The sequence below is a fragment of the Procambarus clarkii genome, chromosome 17 (genome assembly GCF_040958095.1).
Source record: "Procambarus clarkii isolate CNS0578487 chromosome 17, FALCON_Pclarkii_2.0, whole genome shotgun sequence".
NCBI lineage: Eukaryota > Metazoa > Arthropoda > Malacostraca > Decapoda > Cambaridae > Procambarus > Procambarus clarkii.
In genome coordinates, this window is record NC_091166.1 from 40411169 (window position 1) to 40434500 (window position 23332).

The 23332-nt window shown below is 36.9% G+C and overlaps 2 protein-coding genes across 3 annotated transcripts in view; one reads left to right on the top strand and one right to left on the bottom strand.

The window, feature by feature from the left end:
• The window catches only part of LOC123772460 (DNA (cytosine-5)-methyltransferase PliMCI), a 28574-nt gene extending 11094 nt beyond the window's left edge, over positions 1-17480 (bottom strand). Inside the window, exons 1-14 of one of the 2 annotated variants that reach the window (XM_045765648.2) lie at positions 17296-17480; positions 16018-16174; positions 13804-14221; positions 12391-12595; positions 11727-11945; positions 11120-11301; positions 10592-10851; positions 7985-8791; positions 6790-6954; positions 6537-6656; positions 5828-5911; positions 4171-4339; positions 3426-3551; positions 1014-1207 (exon numbers count right to left, since the gene is read on the bottom strand). In XM_045765648.2, the coding sequence (XP_045621604.2) occupies positions 1014-1207; positions 3426-3551; positions 4171-4339; positions 5828-5911; positions 6537-6656; positions 6790-6954; positions 7985-8791; positions 10592-10851; positions 11120-11301; positions 11727-11945; positions 12391-12595; positions 13804-14221; positions 16018-16174; positions 17296-17345 (3156 nt within the window). In that variant the 5' untranslated portion in view covers positions 17346-17480. The remainder of the gene's footprint in view (positions 1-1013; positions 1208-3425; positions 3552-4170; positions 4340-5827; positions 5912-6536; positions 6657-6789; positions 6955-7984; positions 8792-10591; positions 10852-11119; positions 11302-11726; positions 11946-12390; positions 12596-13803; positions 14222-16017; positions 16175-17295) is intronic. The other variant, XM_045765649.2, reaches the window with a different exon arrangement.
• A 1206-nt stretch (positions 17481-18686) lies between these two features.
• Positions 18687-22948, top strand: LOC123772463 (translocase of inner membrane 10). Its single transcript, XM_045765655.2, has 3 exons — positions 18687-18843; positions 20903-21329; positions 22358-22948. Exons 2-3 carry the CDS (start codon positions 21157-21159, stop codon positions 22473-22475), a joined length of 291 nt encoding a protein of 96 aa, XP_045621611.1. The 5' UTR covers positions 18687-18843; positions 20903-21156; the 3' UTR covers positions 22476-22948.
• The last annotated feature ends 384 nt before the right edge of the window (positions 22949-23332 follow it).

Genomic DNA, 23332 nt, shown 5'->3' on the forward strand with positions numbered 1-23332 from the left:
GCAAATATAGCATCAGCTAGAAAAATTATAGGATGGATTATGAGAACCTTCAAATCCAGGAATCCTATACCAATGGTTGTACTATTCAAATCAATGGTGTTTTTCCATCTGAGTACTGCTTGATATTCTTGATACTGCAAGAAGCGCTTTAACAAACTGGAAAAGGTGCCAAGATATGCAACAAAATAGTTTATATAACTGAAAGAGGGCTATGGTTCCAGGCTCCCCCCCCCTCCCCCTTGTGGCAGTACTAAGGGTTCAAACTAGATTGAGTAATTATTTTGGGAGCTGTGTGGCAGATTTCGAGGATTCAGTTCCTGTGAACCTTGCAGTTATCTGTAATGCTCCACTGACTTTCTGTATGCTTTTCTGGTGGGGTGGCAAAATGTCACCTGGTCTCTGTGCCTGTAAGGGGGACAGGATCAGGCTCTAGTCCCCAGTAGGCCGCACACAACTCTCACAACTTATGACCTAGCAAACAGGAGCAATCTCAGCATGATAGCTTCAGGGGAAGGGGGCTGCTCTATAAAAACTACCCATGATAATACAGTATAACCTGTCTTCTCATCTAATACAACACATTTTATGGAGTATCGATCAATTTATTTAAAATACTGTATAATTTACTATACAGTATTTATAACAAATATGGGACCATGATATATTGACGGCCTAGATAGGTTAGGCTTGAGTTTGAACATTTCTGGTTACGAAAGACAGTAAAAACAATTTTATGAAATGGAAAATCTAGATTACAAACTGAGCAATAAGCGTGTTCAATTAAATACATGAAATAAGGCTTTACACAAAATCAATACCTTTAATATAGTGTGCCAGAACGCACATTTTGCGGCACTAATACCCGAGATTGTGGCACATAGCAAGCATGCCTGCAGCGTCACACACAGGAATTATGAACTATACTTCACAATTACACCTCTTTCAAAAGCATGTCAACCAAATGATACCTTCACTAAGTGCTTTGTTTATATTTAAAGGCAACAAAAACCTACCTTGCCAATACTTCCCAATGCTTGGGCTTTTGCAGGAGGCTCGGTAAATGTCTTATCCTTTGAATTGTATGCCTCCGCAAAAAAGAATCTATATGGACCCTCAGTCATGTAATCATCAACAGACTTGCTTCCAATATTTTCTTGATAGGAAACGAAGCATTTTCCCATAACATCATTGAAGGTAATTGATGCCTCTGTAAACAAAAATATATGTGATTAAACATGTGCAATCCTGTACTGAATTCCCGAGATGACAAGGTAATCAATCACACTACATAAAAAGGTATTTAATAAAAAAAATAAAAGGATACAAAAACTATAGAATGTGATAATTTTATTTTACAAATAAATCATAAATCTAAAACTATCAGATAAATATTAGAACACCAGTCAAGTTATGGATTTATATTAGCACCTCGGGTATCTGGTAAAAAAAAAAATACTTATACATATTTAGCAAATATGACCCATTAATAACCTTTTAATTATTCAGATTTGACTGACGTGAGCCTAACCCATGTATTATGCACCCACTGACTGACAACCACATGGTTCATGTAAAAAAAATTATCCCCCCTCCCCCAATTTTTCGTCTTTCTAATATTGCTAAAATGTATTCCCTGATCACGGGGAACAAAAAAATATTGCACGTGACTTTTGTTTGGCCAAGATGAAGCGAAGAGGAAGTTTCACAATTCACAGGTATTGAGAGAGTAAGTCGCTCCGTGGTGCTTGCCCCGACAGTTATACGAGGTGGGAGTTGCCGCAAAGATATTTCAAAATAATTATTTAAGTGTCCTTGAATAGTTTTTTTTCTAGTTCTTTGCAGTAATATTGTTCAATAGTGTGTAATTAGAAATTTATAAATTAACACTTTCGCGCTATCTGGACGCGCCGGCGCGTCCCGTTTCGTCTAACGCTAACGCATAGTGGACATAAAGTCGAGTCCTCTTTTAAAATATTTGTATAAAATTCAATTTTTATCCGATTTACTTTGGGTTTGTTTCAAACTGCGCGCTATGAGGCTCTCTTTCTCACCACTAGGCTGCATGGTACAATAAGTTCATGAAAGGTGTGGATAACTTCGATCAAATGGTATTTTGTCCCAAACGGGTTGCAGGTGGGTGACTTTAGCCGTTTATACTGGTAATGCTTCCCCCATATCATGTATTATATGCATATGTCTGTTTAGGGAATTTTATTCCGATCAATATACAACCAAAAATAACTGTGTGCAACAAGTATAAACTTGACAAACATAACAAAAGTAAAAACATTTCGTGTGTGTTTGACGCTCACTGATATGTTCCAGCGTTGTTTTATATTTGGCGCTATTCTAACTTACGCTTTGTTGATATTTTTTACCTATGGGCACATAGAACATTCTATTGCGAACACATTGACACAAAAATGAATGACATACATAGAAAATTAATGTCATGAGAGTGAAATAAGTATAAACTTTCAAAGCGCCGAGCGTCGTCCCGTCACCGATACCGGGTAACAATTTCACCACTTCCCACACTCTTGCGGGCGGGCCGCATCATTATTCTACGCTTATATTCATATCACCGTGTTGGGAATTTCATTGCGAGTCCATTGATACCAAAATTAACGCTGTAGAATAAGTGTGGAGGTGATTACAATCCCAAGAGTAAAAACATTTTGTTGCTGATGGGCGCTCACGGCGAGTCATCTTCGTAGTTATTTATTTGGTGCTGGTATCCCTATACGTTTCGTGACTTTTTTTACTGATGTTCTTCTAGAGAATTTTATTGCGAACACGTTGGTACCAAAATGAAATACGTAGCATGAGAACTAAGGTCAGAAGAGTAAAAAGAGTATACACATTTTTGTTTTTACGCTTAAGCGATAAAAACGCTGCGCGCACATTCGGTTGGCTGAGTGACCTTTGCGGAAAGCGCGAAAGTGTTAAATGTGTGGACCATCATGTTTTGAATATGCAAATTTTTTTGTGTGTGATTTTTCTCTATTGTTTGGAAAGCTATTTGGCTGAAACTTCACCAAAATAGTAAATACACCATCAGTTTTAAAAAGAAGGAAAATGTATAGAACAAAGCTGGATGGGTACAATTTTACATGTAAAAGTCAACATCCACATCGATTAAGCATTCCCTTGTGAAATAGTGGAGCAGTGTGCTCCCCATAATGGTTACTACATTAAAACTTTACATGTTAATGAAATGTATTTATCTTCAATAGTGTGAATTAAATTGGCTGAATTATGATCAGTTGTTCTAGAGTCAAACTTGAATAACTATCTCGCTGGTTTAGGTTAAGCATTTAAACCATATATGAACCCTGATCCTGGTCTTGTGTTATTTTGCTCACTATGCTTTTCCCTGCTAGGTAATTGATTAGAGTACTAACTTCAAGAACCTGGATTCTAACCTTCTTCACTCCAGTAAAGTAGATTCAATTCTGTTTGGTAGGAAGCAGAAATACCACGGTGGGTATTCTCCGGACGGTAAAACTTGGCCACCTTCAGGGTAACATCACTGGGGCTCAAAGTTGTTCCTGAAATAACACATGGTCTAAAATATTGGAAAATTCAATGGTTACCATTACACACACAACATTCACCGTAAGAATAAATCTAAATTTCAAAATAATGTGTTCAGTGATTAAACTGACCAAGAAAAAAGCACAAATAAAACTTTTACTGCCCCTTTAATAGTCTCAGGTCAGCAAATTTCTTTTGGACATGGCAACAATTGTCAGAATCCTCCCTCCCACTCAAAATATGCACCCCACCAGGCCAACATGGGGGTGCATTTTCATGGCATCATGCTTATTTATTAATTACCATTAGCATGTAAATTTTCAATTTCATAAAAAATCCTTTGTTTTTAAATCAAGATTTTTTAGGGGTCCATTACTGTATTTGAAGGTCAATACAATTGTGAACAGAACACAAGTAGAGCACAGGGGCTAAGACAAGTCAAGATAAATCTAAAGAACTTAAGTGCATTAGTGAATAAAAAGAACAAGACAAGAGGTAGTGGATGCAAACTGCAATTACTGGTTCAAACTGATGTAATAATATTATACAAATGATAGGTGCCAAAAGCTGGAGCCCACTCCTCGCCAACAACTAACTAGACCATAAAAAAATAATAATAATAATAATAATAACCTGAAACTCGAGGTGTAATGCTGAGGATTCGTGCAATTTTAAAGGGTTCTGGTGTAGCGTCATTTGATCCTTTTACATGGTCTGATGATTTTCTATAGTATTCTGGATACATCTCTTCATCAACATTCTTTTTCCTCTCTTCTCTTCTGGGAGGTGGTGCTTGCTTAACCTGCAAAGCAAATAATTCAATGTGTTGTAACTCTTTCATGCAGATCTTACTACAGTACCATATGTCTTCTTTTTTGACAACTTTGATCACATTCTTCAAAAAGCATCCATAAGAGCTATGAACATTAGCTGATATTGTATTCAATTTACTTTTGTAAATTGAATACAATAAGTGGCAACACCAGAGGTATTAAACAAAACACGTCATGAAATGAAATGGTTGGTCGCCGGGTATCCGGCCAACACAGTGCTAATATCTGGCTGCCTCCTCCCACAACTTTGCAGTGTACAGGGTAGCCCAACACATCACTTTCATTCCATGTGTGGGCTGGGTTATCTGTTTTCACTACATTATTGTGACTCATTCTCAGCAGTGGTAAGCTACTCTGCATACTACTTGTGCACTCTGTAGTAAAACAGAATAATACCATGTACAACAACACTTGGTTCACAAACTAGATGCTAATTCCCATGAAATGCCAAAATTAATAGCTAATCATTCACTTCCTTCATATACTCCACTCCCACCACTCAGTCTTACTCCCTGCTCTTCCTCAAGAGCTGCAGGTCATGTTTATTGACATATACTTGCTCATCTGGCGCACTCCTCTTTATCCTTTATATTCACTTGCATACTATCATCATCACTATTATCCAGTCATACAATCTAAGCACAACTACTGAAGCACACTCTCAGTGTAGTATGTGGAATCCTATTTCTTTTTTGGCACCTGAACACTGGTAGCTTTGGCAAAGGTGGAGTTACTGTAATTTAACTGGGTGAATATACAGGGTGAAACTGCTCAACTGCTGTTGGCTGCCAGAATTCATGTGCAAAACTAAATTTTATCCATTAACACTACCATGCTAGTTTAAAACATGATTTATAACATTAACTATCAAACAACACTTACAAGGACTGTTAGCAGTTTAAGCAACATGAGCTCATTCAAGCCTTCATTTTAATATACCCTTAGTTGAAATGTTAAAATTGCTTTAGATGGTAAATTTACCATTAAAAACATGTTCTCAGGAATACTACTGTCTTTTTGCTGCATTGCCCAATAATGAAAAATTATTTTGATAACACTAGTACCAAAGCTAAAGTAAAATAAATCTGAAGACTATTGTAATTCTCAAAATATTGTACATTGAAAAAATTCAGCTGTAGAAAATTAGCACCAGACAAAATCTCTTACAATGCAATTTCAAGCAAGACTATCCAGGAAACTGCATGGTAGTGAAGCATGCAAGCAGTTATTGTAAACAAACCAGGAATTGGCACTCAGGTGACTGACTTAAAACTGTACATGAATAGGTCATCATACCAACATGCTCAACCAGGGGTTTAAAATCTAAAGATTTCTTTTAGTACACACCTTGATAAATATATAAAAAAAAAAAAAAATTAAAAGAATGCAAGAAGGAACAGATTCTGTACAAAATCCCTAAAAACAATAATTAACATTTTACACACTTTTTTACCTACCTTGAAATCAAATGCATCAGGACTGGCAAAGAGACTGTCACCGACTGCATAATCATTACCCTTGTAACACAGTGATGCGTAAATCTAGAAGGTAGATAAATTATTATTATATTAACTTCTAAATGATTAGAGTATAAAAGAAAACAATTAAATTAGCATTTTAAGCAAAGAAAATATAAAATGTGTATAGTATAATAAATTCAAAGATAGCACAAAATACTTAAATCATACAATAATTTCTTCAAAATTTATAACTACTTTAACAGAAAAATTCAATTAGAAAATATTTTAATTCGTAAGCAAGGCAATTACATTTGTGAGTAGAGTTGCAGATATACAACATTTCCTACAGTATCAGCACCTTTTCCCAATTTGGCACACAAATTTGATGCAATGCTTTAACCACGTTCCAATTTCATCAAATTACTGTACTACAAATACATTATCATCAAACAATATTCGCTAGGAAAGGTATAGCTATATTATTTTTAAGAATATTAAAAAATACTATAGAAACTATTGTGAATTTGCATTCCTTTTACCATTATGAACCACTACATGCCTCAAATCCGATCCTGTATATAATGGATTCCTCTAAGTAATGAACCAAATTCATCTAATGGACCTCCCATCCAACTTTCTGATGTCTGATCAAAAATAACCTAAATGTACAGTACTGTATATTAATTAATAACAATACAAATTTTACCTGATTCTTTGTAGACTCGTCTTCCAGTTTTTTACCCAAAACACACATTTCAAACACTTCTGACTGTTTTATGCGAGCACAAGAGACACAGTGGCGATGCTTCATATGTTCCTCTGGTTCCTGCAATATTATTTAATATCATTGAACAACTGGTGTTACATTATTCTTTAAATACACACACACACACATTTTATTATATATATATAATGAATATTTCCAAGTATTTACAATACTTCAAATCTCATAAACCAACTTCATCTTGACGAATGTCTTCAAAGCGGCCATACTGGGGCTGGTAGATCTTCTGATAAAAGTAATGAGAGCCATCACTGTTCTTCACTGGGTAGAATTCATCTGGATCATTAACTCCCCCAAGCTCCTTCCAGTTGGATGGGGCTTCATAGTAAGTCACAGTTACCTAGAAAACAGTAGACAGTCTAAATATTTTACTATAAAATTTAAACAAGTTGCCGACATCTACAAGTATTAATTGTTGCAGGTTGGCGTTCAATCCTCATCCATCCAAGTGGTTGGGTACCATTTCCTCCCTCTGTCCCATCCAAACCCTTTATCCTCATATCCCTTCTAAATACACTATAGTTGCACTGGCTTTGCACTTTCTCCTTACAATTACCTTACCTTCTTAACCCCTCAAAGTAAGGTCATCATCATTGAGTAAGATCAATAGTGTAACATGGTCATTGTACGACGATTCATGTTTTGTGTTGATATTTGAATAACAATGTTGCCCTAGGAGTCCAGTACTTCAATACTGTCTCCCAGCACTCATGGGAGGCCATAAAGATATTTGGAGTTGAAATGCTTCAGCTCTTGGTTTCCCATCTCATACTGATTGCTTTACCTAGACCAAGATCATCACTGTATACATTTAGTTTGGCATTTTTACTTTTGTATGCAGATTCCTTACATTTTAATACACTTCAGATAATAAAATTTACAAGTTTTTCCATTTGGTCATGGCTCCCATTACTATACGATGCTGATCAATGCCAGAAGGAATGCCGACAATACTACCCAGGCCAAACTAAAGATTTATTTATATTATATAAAATTCCAAACTTATAAATGCACAATTACTATTTCCTAATAGCAAAATAATTCAAATTCATTTAGAAGCAAACTTTGATGATAGCAACACTAAGGGTTACAGCTAAATGATCATGGAATGAGAATATCGTACATAAAAATGTTAGGTAAAGTTTCTATTTATGTAAAGCATAGTATTTTCTCCTTTGAGGTTTAATCCACTTATACCTTTCTATATGACAGTATAAAGAACTTTACTAAAAAGTCTTTTATAAAAGATCTTACAACTCTTATCATGAGATTACTAATACTGTACACCAATAATGATAAAATTAAACTAGGTATTGAGAGGAACATTTTCAACAACATCAAACTTTAAAAGGAACCAAAAACTAACATACCTTTTTTATGATGGAATCTAAAACAGTATCTTCACAATCATCAATAATGAAAAGTTCAAGTGGATCTGCCGTCTCGCCAAGAACCGTGTCACTCCCTCGACAGTACCAGTCAGCATGGAAGTGCCTCTCTCCACGTCCATCTTCCCACATATGGTTGATGCGAGCAATATATACTGGGATCTTCGGGTCATCTGGTTCTACCATCACATTGTCATTTATATGATATTCTTCTCCATTAATTGACACTGATTCATAGTAAGTTCTCTTGCCTTCTACAATGATAGGATCCCCAAGCCAAGTGGTATGATGAGTGTGTTTACGGATACGGTGCTGTTTGGGCTTGGAGGTCGATAGATCTCCAATGGAAATACTTGCAAGTTCCTCAATGTCTTCATCATCTTCAGCTTCAGCTATAACCCTGTTTGGACACCTGCGCTCCAAGCAGCACTGTTTTGATTTGCCAGTTCCACCAAACTTCACCATATCCTTACACTGCTTACATTCACCACAGTCGGGTCTTTGGCAAGTATCACAAACACCACATCGTGTTCTCTTTGTATTGTGCAAACCCTCTTTCTCAGATTCAATCTGGCCAGAGAAAAATGATTCAAACAAGTTTCTAACAAGTGGAGTTGTAGTTGCTTTGGTCCATTTTGGCATTTTATCTACCTTCAATTTTGGACCCGTGCGTCTTAAAGCTCGGCGCTTGCCTAGCATGACCCCTGCTAACTTAATTAGCGACCGGATACAAGGTGTTGTAATGAGCATGTCATCTCCTTCATCCCCTGCTAAGTCGAAGTTGTGCACCTGCATGAATAAAACAAAAGCAAACCTTTAAGTAAACAAGCTATGTTGTGATCATAACTGATTAGTTGTCCTTGAGCCAACATATCACATAGCAAATAGGAGATCACATAAGCAAAGGAAAATTTGTGCGGGTAACAATCAAGTGGGATACCCTAGGGTCGAGCAACAACAACCTGGCCCAATACTGATCGTACGTTAGATGAGTATTATAAGTTGAATAATAATAATAACAGTCTTGACAATAATGAGTGAATACATGGGCGGGTGGTGTTTGAGTGGGAAAATTCACTGGAAAGTTACAAGTATCGGTTAAACGAACACTGGAGTGGATGCGATTGGACATATATAGAAGCCTAGATGGGCCAACAGACATTTTGCAATAAATTTATACACATGTTCATATACAACAAGAATGGCATGACTATGGGAGGGATTGTGTAATAATTACAGGTGCTATACTAATCTACATGTCTACAGGGAATGAAATCCTACTTTGTCCTGCCTTACAGCAATTATAACTGGAGCAATAAACTTTCATGTTATTTTAGTACTGTGCACATTCTTTAGATGCAATGAATGGTGGTTGCTATCACCACTTATGACCAGCACATTCCACCTATTTATCACCCTCACTTCATACAGGTATTTTCCTACATTCTTATGTATATTACCAACTTTTACCTGTGCCCTCTTGTTCTGTATGACTACACTACCTATTCCTTTCAATACTTTATACGCTGCTTAATGTAACGGCAGCACATTACAGAAGTAAATTAAGAAGGTACTAGGGTCAGGATGGAAGCAGAGGGGCATGTTGAAAAGGACAGTAACTTAAGTCAAAGATTAGCCATGGCTGATAGTCATGCAAGATTAACAAAAGACCAAGTTATCAGGCTACAGAAAAAAATAAATGGAAATATCTTCACTCAAAGCAACAGGGAGGTCTATGGAGAGCTCTATCACAGATTGCAGTAGATTTTTAAAATCAAGCCAGGGTAAAGAGCTGATACAAGTGATGATGGAACAGTGTTGAAACTCTCACAAATGATGTGGAAGCCCACATGAATAGTGTGGTAGTAACTAAAAAGGAGTTCAGCAAATTGCCAAAAGGACTAGATGAAAGCAAATCAAAAGGACCAGAGCAGATTTGTCTTTAATTTATCAATGGTACTCTATATAAAATTTAACATTATATACAGTATTAGTTAGGCTAATGATTTACTATACCCATGGCAGAATGTGCAAAATAGCTCCACTGAAAAGTAGGCATGTTATAGGCACCTGAGAGAACTCTATCGACATCAAAGACCCAAGACTAACATTCTTCCCCAATACATAAGGGGCATAACTGGCCAACCCCTCTCAGTGTTAAAAAAAGAACTTGACAAGTACCTTTACAAGATACCTTATCAACTAGGATGTGACTCGTACATAACGATGTCAGCTAGTCGTATCGAACAGTCTGGATGATCACACTAGTGAGCAGGTGGTGTGGTCAGACTGGGCCGCGGGGATACTGATCCTTGGAATCTTCATCAGGTAGTAACCCCAAGTATTAAATTAAATTAAAGAGAACAAGGAAAATTAGTTTTGTTTAGAAAACCAGCTGGATTAAGTATGTGAGATGAGTATAGCAATGAGGAAGATGTGGTACTAATATCAAGTACACACACCACTTCAGGACAACAACCAATCCAAGCAATAACCAAGTGGATCATCTCAATACGAGTTAACCAAAAAGTGCCTAAATTAGTATAATAGGAAATTTTGAAACTTTAAAAAGAACATTGTTTGCCTTACCTGATCACAAACAAACTGGGCATGTCTCAAGAGTGTATCTTCTGTTATCACAGCAATACCACTTGGCGGTACTGTTGTCTCCAGCTTATTCAACAAGTCTTCATACATAGCATCATCGTTGTTCACCAGAAACTCAATCACTATTTTACTAATGTAAATCTTCTCTCGAACAGCATCAACAAATGGAGCGTACGTGTCACTTGGATCCATAAGTATATATTCAGCATATGAAGTAGAGAATCCAATCAGTGCTTTCTCCCCTGTAATGAATGAACATTAATAATCCGTTCCCATTGTCAACAACAGGAAGCCCGACAGACTTACCAAGGTTTCCCTAAGCAAATTACTGTCATCAAATTACATACATCAAAAGATTGCAAATATACATTAAAATAATTTATGACAAAGCAATTACAATACTATAATACAGACTACATGTATTAGTATACAGTACTGTATTATTTTGTTAAAAATTTCGCAAGTTGAATTATTGTTAGCAAAATCTTAATAAATCCGCAATTTCCTTGCCTCCGTCAAAGCCAGAGATCCACCACTCATTGATTGGTCCCATTTCTTTAGTAGGAACTCCACCCTCAATTGTTGGGTCTTCTTCATAGATGGGCTTCACGTAGCCAGAGAAGTAGAGGAGAACATTACGCTCAATCAAACCTCCATCAAAAGGGCAAAGATGACCTTCTTTATCATATACACTGAAATAGTCAAGAGAAATTGCTGTATTCAGTACAGTATTTATTTCAACCCATGTGAAAACTTTCTGCAGTGTTAGAGTGGAGACAGCAAAGGAAGGGGGGGGGGGGGAGAGCAAGACAGCAAGGGGGGGGATGGGCAATAGAACAGGGGGTGATTGAACACGGAAACAAGGGGAATGAACAAGAGAACAAGGGAGATGAGCAAGGCAAAAATAGAAAGCAAGAAAGTGCAAGATAATGAGCGAAAGCTAGCATTTATCAGAAGGCAGGAAGTCAGTATGCCTATTACAGTACCTATAAATATATTTGCAGCATCAGGCAGTAGATATTGTAAATGCATACAAGTGAATGTTTGAATAAGTGGTTGAATAAATGTTTATGTAACACTGTTTTAACTTTCATTTGAAAATATGATTAATACTTACTTAAACCCAGTTATTTTTTGCTGAGGACGCTCATCATATTCATTGATGAACTCTTCATCTCCCGTAAACAGGGAGAGCTTCGGGTCTGTAAGTGCAATAAACTCGTCCAGTGCCCCTTCGGGATGTCCAGGGAAGAGGAGAAGATCAGGGCTGTTGAGGTGTTGGTGGCACACCTCACACCGGTTCATCAAGCCTTGAGTGCAACGACGAGTGCTTTCGCTGCAAAATATAAATTTTTTTTATTTTTTTTCACTTACACATGTTCTTTATGTATACAGATATTTATTACCAATATCCCTCCCCCCCACCTCTTTTTTTCCTTGTTGTGCACGTACACGCCTTACCAACCTTAAGACAATTCATTCTGCTTAAAACATTATGCCTCCAATTTCTATTCTTATGAATTTGTATTTCTCCTAATATCATATGATTTAAAGCCTCTACCTCTGTTAATGTGGTACCCGGTACTACTTCTGTCACTTTGGGTATTTCTTGAGCTAGTGTCTTCATTCTCTTCTCAGCTACAGTACTTCCGAACATCACACCCTTAATGGTGTGTTTGAAAATTATGAAACTTATTGATGCTTTTTATATTTGGAAAAGCGATTGTGAAAATACTTAGTGAACATAACTACTTTATCCAAATAAAAAGCACTTTTCTAACCTTTGTGATGTTTTCTTATCTTCCTCTTCGTGTTTAATTTTTTTCTTTTTCTCGTCAGGCTCAGAGGCAGGTGAATCATCACTTTCTCCAACTTCATTTGGCACCTCACACTTACGCTTACTATTGACATTTGTGAACATATCGGCTACAGACCTCTGGACCCCTCCATTCTGGGAACTCCGTCTTCTACCTCGACACCCGCCTGCTGGTGCAGTATGTAAACCAAGAACTTTAATTAATAATAGTAAACAAAACCTACCAATCAATTATTAATTTAAGTCATCCTGTAATATCAAATGATTTTTAGTATTCAGTAAATTAAATCTAACTTGCAGTTCAAAATATACTACTTTTTTCTACAGTTAAAGCAAAGATTGACAGCAGTTCAATATTTAAAGTAATGGATGACCTTGGACCTTTTACCAAAAGATTACAATATTTCAGATAAAATTATATTCTGGATACAGCAAATGGGGTCTGGTACAAATTGCACCAGTAATGTTCATTGCCTACGTAAACAATCTACCAGTAGGAATACAGAATTATATAAACATGCTTGCTAATGATGCTAAGATACTAGGGAAGATACAGTTGGAATAAGTTAAGTGAGAAGAGGGTGGAGACCAAAACCATTAGTGGTTTCAAAGAATTATATGAAAGAGTACTGGGCAGATGGGCCACCACGAGCATAGCTCTTATCCTCTAACTACACTTAGGTAATTACACACAGCATGTACAAGACTAGTAAGCGGGGCATAAAGAGCTCCCCCATAGACACTGATAGGGCTGTACTGATCGGTTAATACTGTACAATCAAAAGGGAGTTTCAACATCCCAGGCCCATAACTAGCATTTCACAATCAAATATAAGTAATAATGCTGGGTCATTGGTAGTATTCATAAGCAGTTGTGACGGGCCCTACAAGCTATATTGGGTTAGCGAGACTGCAGCAATAGCTTGATTAATCAGTTCTTTAAGAAACCTTGACCTTGGGCACTAAATTAAATTGGACACAGGTTAACAGGTAAAACCAATATAGAGGAATTGAAATTGAAAATCAGGAGAATACTTTTAATGGTTTCTAAATCTTAAAAACTAAACTAGGAAAATATTATGTAATGTGTAACTGTCACATCAAGCATTAAATGCCAGCCCTGCAAGAAGCAAGGTCATCACTGTACAGACCAGCCTAAGTATACTAATGTGCATGCAATAAAAATTTTCTTTTAGTTACTATGATGTAAAGAGAAGTAATAGACTAACAAAATTATCATTTGCCTGCCCGAAATGCTCTGCGTACTAGTGGCTTTACAAGAATGTAATTACTATGCTATGTATCCTCACAATCCCAATGTACCTTCTTGTATAAATAAATAAATAAATATGCAGTTTAATGCTGAAGTATGTCTTACCGCCAATTTTTTTCTTCTGACTTGATGGCTTTGCATCTTCTACTTCCATTTTCTCACCCTCTTCCATAACACACTTTCCCTCCTTACTACTGGAGCCGCCCTCTGATTCACTGCTTACGCTCTCATTTTCTCCTCCAGAACTCTCAACTTCACAGGGAGCTTGAACAGCATCACCATTTCCGACATTTTTATCATTTTCTTTGTTAGCACTCTTATCTACCTTATCAATATTCTTGGTACAGGTCCCTTCCTTTTCAGAATGTTTACCTTCCTTATTAGCAAACACGAGCAGTTTTTCTTTCAATGATTCAGAGCCTTTCTTTAATTTCCCTAGTTTATTATCTGTGTTCTCATCATTTGCTGTGGCTAAAGTTAGAGAAGACTCTAGCAGCTTTTCCAGTTTACTGAAGAAGCCTTTCTGTTTAAAATAAATATACAATACATTAGAAGCCTCTTATATATTACAGAAAATAAAAATGTTAAAATTTAAATAGCAAAGTCCTCGACCAGGCAAGAAGTGAGTAAATCAGTTCAAAATACTGGGTATATATGAAGTAAAAACAAATATGCAGCAGCTATAATGAAGTTAAAAGCTGATGTGTTATCAGCAGGTAAAGGAAAGGGAACTATTGGGGAAAAGTACCAAGCTATTATGACTATATAGCACTGGGAAGGGGTCAGGATAAGGATTTGGGACGGGACAGGGGGGGAAAAAAATGGTGCCCAACCACTTGGACCGTTGGGGACACTGATGCATCGATCCTCAGAACCACCTTAATGCTTCAACTGCGCACATCAACCAGAATTCTTTCATCAGTGGTGTCCATGCCAAGCAGGGTTGATTTTAGGTCTAGTGAAAGATTTAAAACTCTAGGAGGTACATGGGACTCCTCCTCAGACTTCCAGTAAAGACACCATCTTGAGAAATATAATCGTGGGTTGCCCTCCTGGGGCAACCCTGGGGTTGGTTGTCCTCCTGTAAGGGCCTCAGTACTATGACAACAACCATAAGTAGCACATACTGGTACTGTGAGCAGCAGCTCACAGTACCAGTATGCAACTGAAGCCCACAGCACTACTTAATGATGCTAGTGACAGAAAATGCTCACAGTGATAAAGACTGTACAAGGTTCAGATGCAGTGACCCCAATGCAGGTGATGATTATTACAGTTTCAGGCACACAGCAACAGTGCACAGCCACAGTTTGGTGCATCTACACATCATGCAATTGGACCTCAAGTTAAGAAAAAAGAATATGTGGGAAATTATCCATTAAGGATTTAGTGATCACAATACTGATAATAGTGTTTTGACCCTGTGTTAGCAGTGTGCATAGTACTAGTATATCGAGTGGCACATTGATTCATTGGGTGCAGCGATGTGTGCAAAACGTGCAGAGCTTGGCTGAGCTTGGTTACGAGATTCCCACACTAACCAGAACTGCTCAGTGGTTTGTATTGATGCAAAACATGTAGTAAGTTATGTATAACATTGTGCAAACAGTATCATAACAGCAAAATGTTATGTTTATTTTAGATAAAAACACACACTTTTGTATTTGAGTTTTAGGTAAAAAGAGAGGGAAAAAGAGGGTTAGGGGTGGATTGAAGGTGTGACATGGGGGAGAGAGTGGAAGAGGAAAGAGAGGAAGTGACATTGGGGGGAAAGGAGGGGGGGAAGAAGAAGGGAGGGGGGGAAGAAGAAGGGAGGGGGGGAAGCAGATAAGAGGGGAGTAAGTCTGACAGACCTGGCATTACCAGTACCTCTTCTTGTCACTTAAATACTGTATAGTATAAAAATACTACTAAATCACCCATGCATGTTGTTGTGGACTATTACTCCAAAACAAAATTATTTTTTTGCAAATATGCACTTATTAGTCCTAAATAAAATTATAAACTCAGTATCTTCATCTATAGATCTGATACCCTGTTCCTTAAAATGGAATTGTTTCCAGATATCTGAAATGAAAGTGTCAAGAGAAGATGCTGAAAGAACTAAATAATGAAAACACTAGTACTGTAAAAAGCATAATCTGACCATCAGTCAGACCACCTAAAAAACTAATTTCCAAGTTAATAATTTACCATCCATTAAAGACGCAATATAAATTACAATTTTAAGAAGACTCATTAAAAACAATTAGACAAGATGCCTTTACTATATCAATGACAATTTATTGTGGAATTGCTGCAACTAAAAATTCTTGAAACCTCAGTTATATCTCCCTCATCGAGGTCCTTCTCCAGCTGGGCAATGTCCTCCTGATCAGATGCCATCAGAAGACCAGTGAGCAGTGCGCGCAGTCTTTTGATATAGCCTTTCTGTGTAACCTCTTCCTCTTGGTATTCTTCTTTAAGTCGATCAATTCTGAAATGTTAAAAGAAATTTATCAAATTATATTTTTGTTTTGGTTCAATTTTAATTTGTTGTTTTAAAATAAAGTGTACGAGCAGAGCAGCGATATGTTTTGTATCTCCTATCCAAATAGTGCATCACAATGTGGTCTTCACAATACAACATATCCACAGTTAAGTAGGGGCTTATTTAACAAGATAATTATCAAAGCACTGCATTTTCTGTGATAGGGATTGATTAAATAATGTGATGAAACAACAACATGAAGGCACTGCTAGTTAGGGTATCTAACTAGCAGTGCCTTTTAGGGATACCTAAAAGCTTGTGGTAGCTTAACATTTTAAAATCTTAAAAATCACCACATTACTCTAGCAGCAGATGGAATATCCTTGACTGGGGCTTATTTCAACAGATAAATCTCCCGATAACAACAAAACCTTAACAATACATATTGAATTATACAACAGAATGGAAAGCTTAAGGTTTCTGCAAATAAATAGGCAACACTGCCTTTCCTTACGATGCAAATGGTTTTTACAAGTAAAATATGAACTGTCATGACCCATGTATGATTTGACAACCTATTCACTTGCGATTGTGTTGTATTATATCACCGTACAAACGTCCCTTTATTTGATAGCGATTTTAATTCCTGAACACAAGACCACATTGGCCAGTATAGAAAATGACAGCATCCAGACCAGACTGATGAACCTTCCTTCAACACATCAACCTTTTACCCACTAGTTCAAGATCAAAAACAAAACTGAATAATTCCTATGCAAACAACGCCTAAGATCTGGTTAAACATGACCGTGATTAGCCTTTCCAGGACCTCGCCCCAGGATTCCTCAACGTAATTAATGGACTCAAGTTTAAGTACGTTTATTGAGACAATAAAATACATCTCAAAAGGGATAAAAGTAGCTAAGACTATTTCTACCCTCCATTACTGTACTTAAATGAACTAGGGTAGGTCAAACGTATAATTTCAAACAATCTTCTACACTTTAGTATAACATGGAAGATATGTTCATCTACGTCTCTTAGAATGTATAGATAAATAGTCAGAAACACAGTACTGTGCTCACACATTTAACACAAACCCGATCCAAAATCCGAGAAAAACTCACTTTGTGCGAACATCTTCGGGAATGGTGATGGCAGGGGCAAGGCTTGGCATTACTAGAGTCCCAGAACCACGGACAAATTAACAATATCAGTGAAGCCAAGTGAAGCAGATGTGAGTTTTGGCGGTAAACAAGCCCGTGTATCTCCCGCCAACCACTGACCCGAGGCGGCCACGCAATACGGTCCAAAAGTTTCCCTCAGGAATTTAAGCTAGAACGTCACAGTGACGTCACACCTTGCGGACTGTTTGTATATAAATCAAATATATTTTTACATTATTTTAGTTAGCTTTAGTTAGGTTTTGTTTAGGTTAGACTATGATAGCGTAGGTTAAGTTGGGTTAAACAGAATAGGGTAATTAAGTTCAGCGATGACGTTGAATGGCTTGCCTCCTGGTCCTTTTTGAATCATCATATTACCATCTCTCCAATCATAACATTAGCCAAAGAAGATACGTATTGTATATGTAAGTTCAAATTTATCATCAGCTGTTTTATTGTTTTGTTTTTAATAACGTTACTAATTGGTTTGGTGCAATATAAATCATATACTATGAATGTGTTGGCACAGCTAAACAAGCATCAGCTGACGGTAATTGGCTGCCATATTGAACTTCCTAACGCAAACATCTGCACGTGTGTAAAATAATAGTTGTATACCGTATATTATAGGTCTCTCCAAGACGTCTTATGAATAGTATTATGATACGTTACTTAATAAGCTAATTATTGCAATTACAATTTTATTTACCGAGTTAAATATAAATTTTTGGGGTCATTAATAAAGAAATAAATTGAAATTGTTGCCAGAACGATACTATTAACTATTTAAAACAGTATTGGGTTAATAGTATCATTCTCGCAGCAAAAAACTTATATTTAATTATATTTAAATGATAAAATATGGCATGTTTCAGCTAAAAATAAATACATCAAAATAGAAAAAGACGTATATGTAAAACTTAAGCATATAAAATACATGAATAGTGTCCTCAATCCACTGTCAAAGGAACATTAATTAATATGGCATTTATAAAGCAAGAGTGAATATATCAGTTTTGTTGTGAAGTTTATTCTGTATAGCAACGTGTATTCTTAGCATTAATAAACCTTCCTGTTCCATAAAAGGGTAAAGATCTATAATCCAATGTGCAGTTTTTATTGTATTAAATATAATAATCATTGATTGATGAAGATTAAACCACCCAAAAGGTGGCACGGGCATGAATAACCCGTAAGTGGTGGCCCCTTTTGAGCCATTACCAGTATCAATAGATGATACTGGAGATCTGTGGAGGTGCGACTGCAAGCTGCGTGACGGGAGATGTCTCCTGTGTATATATAATAATCAAGTTGTATAACTTAAATAAGGTGTTGGAGAATGTAGCGGGTTACAGGAGTGAAGCTTAGCAGCTTGTGCTGAATGTAGCGACGGCAGACGACGCCCAGCACGCCGGAGGTCGCCTCGTATGCTGCTTTTCTCCCTAGGTCAAGCTGGTTATGTGTCTTATCCATGTTTAAGACAAAAGTTTCCAAGATTATTGTTAGCTGGTAAGTTACACCTCGTGAGTTTTTGGTTTTAGTGTAAATATATGATGTAAAAGTCATTGGTAGTATTGGTGTCCTCGTGGAAGTAAACATGACCTTCACTGTAGTGTCCTGGTAGAGTTAAGTGGACTGTACTTTTACTGGATTTACCTGAAGCCACAAACACTAGTGGCCTCGACGAAGACAGGAAGTCAGCGTCTTGTCGAAGGTCACCCCCATTTGCATTTCTCTTTTCCAGATATACCGTCTTGTTCGACTACCCAGTGGACGCCTTGGGCATTATTGTCTAGCGTGTTTTTTTTTTTTTTTTTTTTTTTTAAACATATACAAGAGTTGTTACATTCTTGTACAGCCACTAGTACGCGTAGCGTTTCGGGCAAGTCCCTGGAATACGATCCCCACGAAGAATCGTTGTTACAACCAAGTACCCATTTTACTGTTGAGTTAAACAGAGGCTACAGTTAAGGATTTGTGCCCAGTAAATCCTCCCCGGCTAGGATATGAACCCATGACAGCGCTCGCGGAACGCCAGGCGAGTGTCTTGCCACTACACCACGGAGACTGGTTACTGGGTGTCGGTAGAGTCCTCCAGTTGGCTGTGTGTGTGGCAGGTGCTGGCTCTCGCCTTCCCGGGAGACGCCTGTGTTTCACTGGACTCCTGCTGTGCAGTGCATTTATCCTCCGTTAAACACGGCTATTTTTTCTTTGGTTATACGACGGGGCACATACAGACCTGTGCTATCGCTGTCCCTAATCCTACAACAACTCGGTTTGTGCACACAACCAGCCTCGAGCCACAGTGCTGTTGCTGCGTTAATATTAAATATTAATGTTTAAGGAGGAATTTCATTAGTGCAGTTATTACTTTATACATTGTATAGCAGCAGTAGACTGCTAATAATGGAACCTCCAAAATCCCCAACTGATCCAGAACATATTGTTCTGGATAATTAAAATTTCTGATTTCCTTGTGTAAAGGAGGAAATGTATATGTTTATCTCTCAATGTTCGATAATATGTTTATTGGTTGTGATGTGTGTCTATGTATGTATTAACATGATGTACTGAAAGGGGTGAGAATAGCTTGAGCTACCTCATCCGTTTGTGTGTATTTTACCTCAATAAACTTATTTCAATTTCGGCACTAGAGAATGTGTGGAGTGAGTGTGCTTAGCATGTTCAGGGACTTAAAATAGGGGTTGTGTGTTGTATGAAGACCATTTGTTATAGTTCTGAGAGCAGAGTTTTGCTGGGTGGTGATGTGCTTGAGGTAGTTTGCAGTGATTGAATCCTATGCACAGATACTGTGAGTTAGAAAGGATAGGTTAGAGAGTAGTATACTGTAGTGTGAGATTAGCATGGTGGAGAACATATGATTTTTTAGTCTACCAACATACTGAAATACAAATAACATTACAAATAATTTGCCTATACAGTATTATAATAAGGACATAAATAATTTTTGTTTGTTATAGAAGTTATAAATCTTGTGGCAACTAGTGTAATACTGTACAGTACAATACTTGTAAACTTCATGAACACACAAATATTTGATCTTAAGAATTTTTTCTTAATATAGTTCATCAGAACTCCACTGTATTATTTTTGTCAAAGGGTAAAAAAAAAAATGCAGAAAAATTCTACAGTAAATACTGTCAGCACAACAAAAATCATGTGTGTGGACTTAACCAGTATGATATTAACACTGGGGCCACATCCACAAAATCTTAATCCACATATTGTAGTGTTCTATGTATACTACAGTACAAGTTTAATACAAAATTTATAATAAATTATTGTTTATAATAAAACGGTATTTACAATTAAAATCCAAAGAAATCCAAAAATAAGAGGGGGTAAAATACTTTGCTGAAAGTTGTTATACACGCCTTATTTCCACAGCCACATAGACTAATTCTGGTCTGGGCTCTGGAAGATATATGCTTTAGATCCACAAACCAATAACACAATCGGTTAAGATTATGGAGATGCCACAGTAGCCATAAAACAATATATGTATTTCATAGGGCTTTTGTATCTTTCATAACTCGACTATTTTCAGGTCCTTTGTGATAGCACTGAGTGTTGGAGGATTTGTGCTAACAAAGCAACAAGTTGAAGCTCAGCGTCGAGAGTCGATGAAAGTTCGAGAACGTATGAAGAATGCAAATACTGGAGAATACGAAGTTAAAAGAAACTTTACTGGATAAGTTATTTGCTTAGTTACATGACGTACAAATTTTGCAAGGAATAAAGTTTCTACATTGACAATTCTAAACTTTTTCCTCTTGAGTAAAACCACAGCTGACCATAAAGATGGCTGGGTTACCCGCTCTTAACGAGGACCAAATGAAGTTGGTCCAAGACCTGGAAATTGAAATGATGTCTGACATGTACACAAGAATGACAAACTCCTGCCATAAAAAGTGTATACCAACAAAATATAAAGATTCTGAAGTTGGGAAAGGAGAGGCTGTATGTATTGACAGGTAAGATCTGAATTATGCATTTATATGGGAAATATTTGTCCAGTGTTACAGTATTTGACTGGTATTACTGTAATAATATTACTGTGTTTGTTTTAGGTTTTTATATAAAATATTGAATTTGCTGGATTTTGCAGTTTGTTGGTTATTGTTATCCTGACATTGCAGCACAACATTCATTGTTGCAGAGGTTTGGTGAAATGACATTGTACATGGTTGAAAACAAGAAATAGGCTTAGTCCATGAAAAGCCAATTTTTTTTTTTACCATGGTCCACGATTGCTCCTTAAGGTAATAGCTGGCTGGGTCTGAAAGACAAGGTCAATAGGGCAAGACATTGCAACAATGTTGCAGGTTGAGTTCCAACAAGCCCCTTGCAGGGTCATTTTGGTGCTAAAGAGTGCTAGAGAATAGGTCCAGGATGGGCTGAAATGTCGTCGTCTCTTCAGTTTCTAGTGTATGGTTTGGTCAACATAGATACAGTAGTTAGCTTTTCCAAATACTGTAACATACAATTGAATGAAACTTACTCGGTGGCTTCTTATCATTGTAACAGGAAGTGGAAAATCTCTCTAGTTAGATTGTGTATTCGCAAGTGCACAATTTGCAGGCAGGCACTTGAACAAGGGCCTGCACCTTATGACCAGAACTACTTTGTTCTGGTAAATCATGCAGCTCCTCCTCCTGATTTTCAGAATGATTGAAAATTTTGTTTTCCCAGTGTTCCTTTGATTCACATACCCCATGATAAATCCTTGGCTTTTGACATCACTTGTCTGTCTTTTTGCTCACATATTGGCATCCTGAATGATATCTAGGCATTTCTAACTTATTTGTAAAACATCGAAATAGTCTTCCAGGCTTGGCGCCTTCTTTTGATAATTCTAAAAGTTAGTCTTTCACTCTGTAGCCTTGTTAAGAGTAATAATCATTTACCACTTACACTACAAACTGGTGCATGCTGGCACTGAACTCTCTTGACAGATTACGAATTGAGTTTTTTATTTTTTATATTTTTTCGTCTTTCACAGGTGTGTAGCCAAGTACTGGGAAATTCATGAACGTGTGGGAAAGAAACTTCAGAAAATGTCGACTCAAGATGAAGAGGCATTGAAGAAACTAGCAGCAGAGCAAGGACTTGTTAAATAGTCCTTGTTAACTGTCAGGGTGACTGAAAATTACTCTAATCTCAGTAAGAAGGGATTACTGTACACACATTCAACAATACTGATGTAAATATTTCCTAAGTACAGTACTTTTGAACTTAGAACAAATTATTCCAAAAATGTTATTTTTAATTAAAATAAAATACAAAACTGTAGTTTGGCCATATATTTTGCAATTTCAGTACTCCCATTTTGCTCCCATTTCAGTACTCACCTCTTGTCTTATTGACATCTTGTTCAAATTTTGCCCTCATTAATACTTGGGTTATGTTTTAAGTGTGTATAAATGTTTAAGCTTTCAGTTCACTTATCAGATATCATATTTGTTTATGTACAGTTTTTATAGGACTGCAGCATAGAAACTAGACCATGCGTAAAGACGGTGCTGATCGTTATTGTCTGGAAGTACATACTACTGTTCAAAATTTAGAAAAAAGTAAACTACAAGTATTTATATGCATTGTTATTTCTTTAACCTTTAGTTATATTATTCCGGTTTTTCTTCAAGCTTGTTCCCTCCCCACCCCCTGAATGTGGGAATAGGGTAATGATGGTGACTGAAGGTCATTGTTCTAACCATACCCAATGTTGCCTTTGTATATTTTCAGTGTACAAAGGAAGACAATATTCTGATAATGCTTGAATTAATGGTAGGATTTGTTATTCATGTTTGTACAGCTCCCTTTTTTCAGTAAGCAAAATCTGACATAATAGATAATTGTTCAGCTTGGCTGTGTACTGGATTTAGTAGAATTTTCTGCTATTTCTAGAGATGTGAGTTTGCTAGAGTATCTTCTGGTGTACATTATGAAGCAATAAAATTTTGCAGTGATGTGCTTT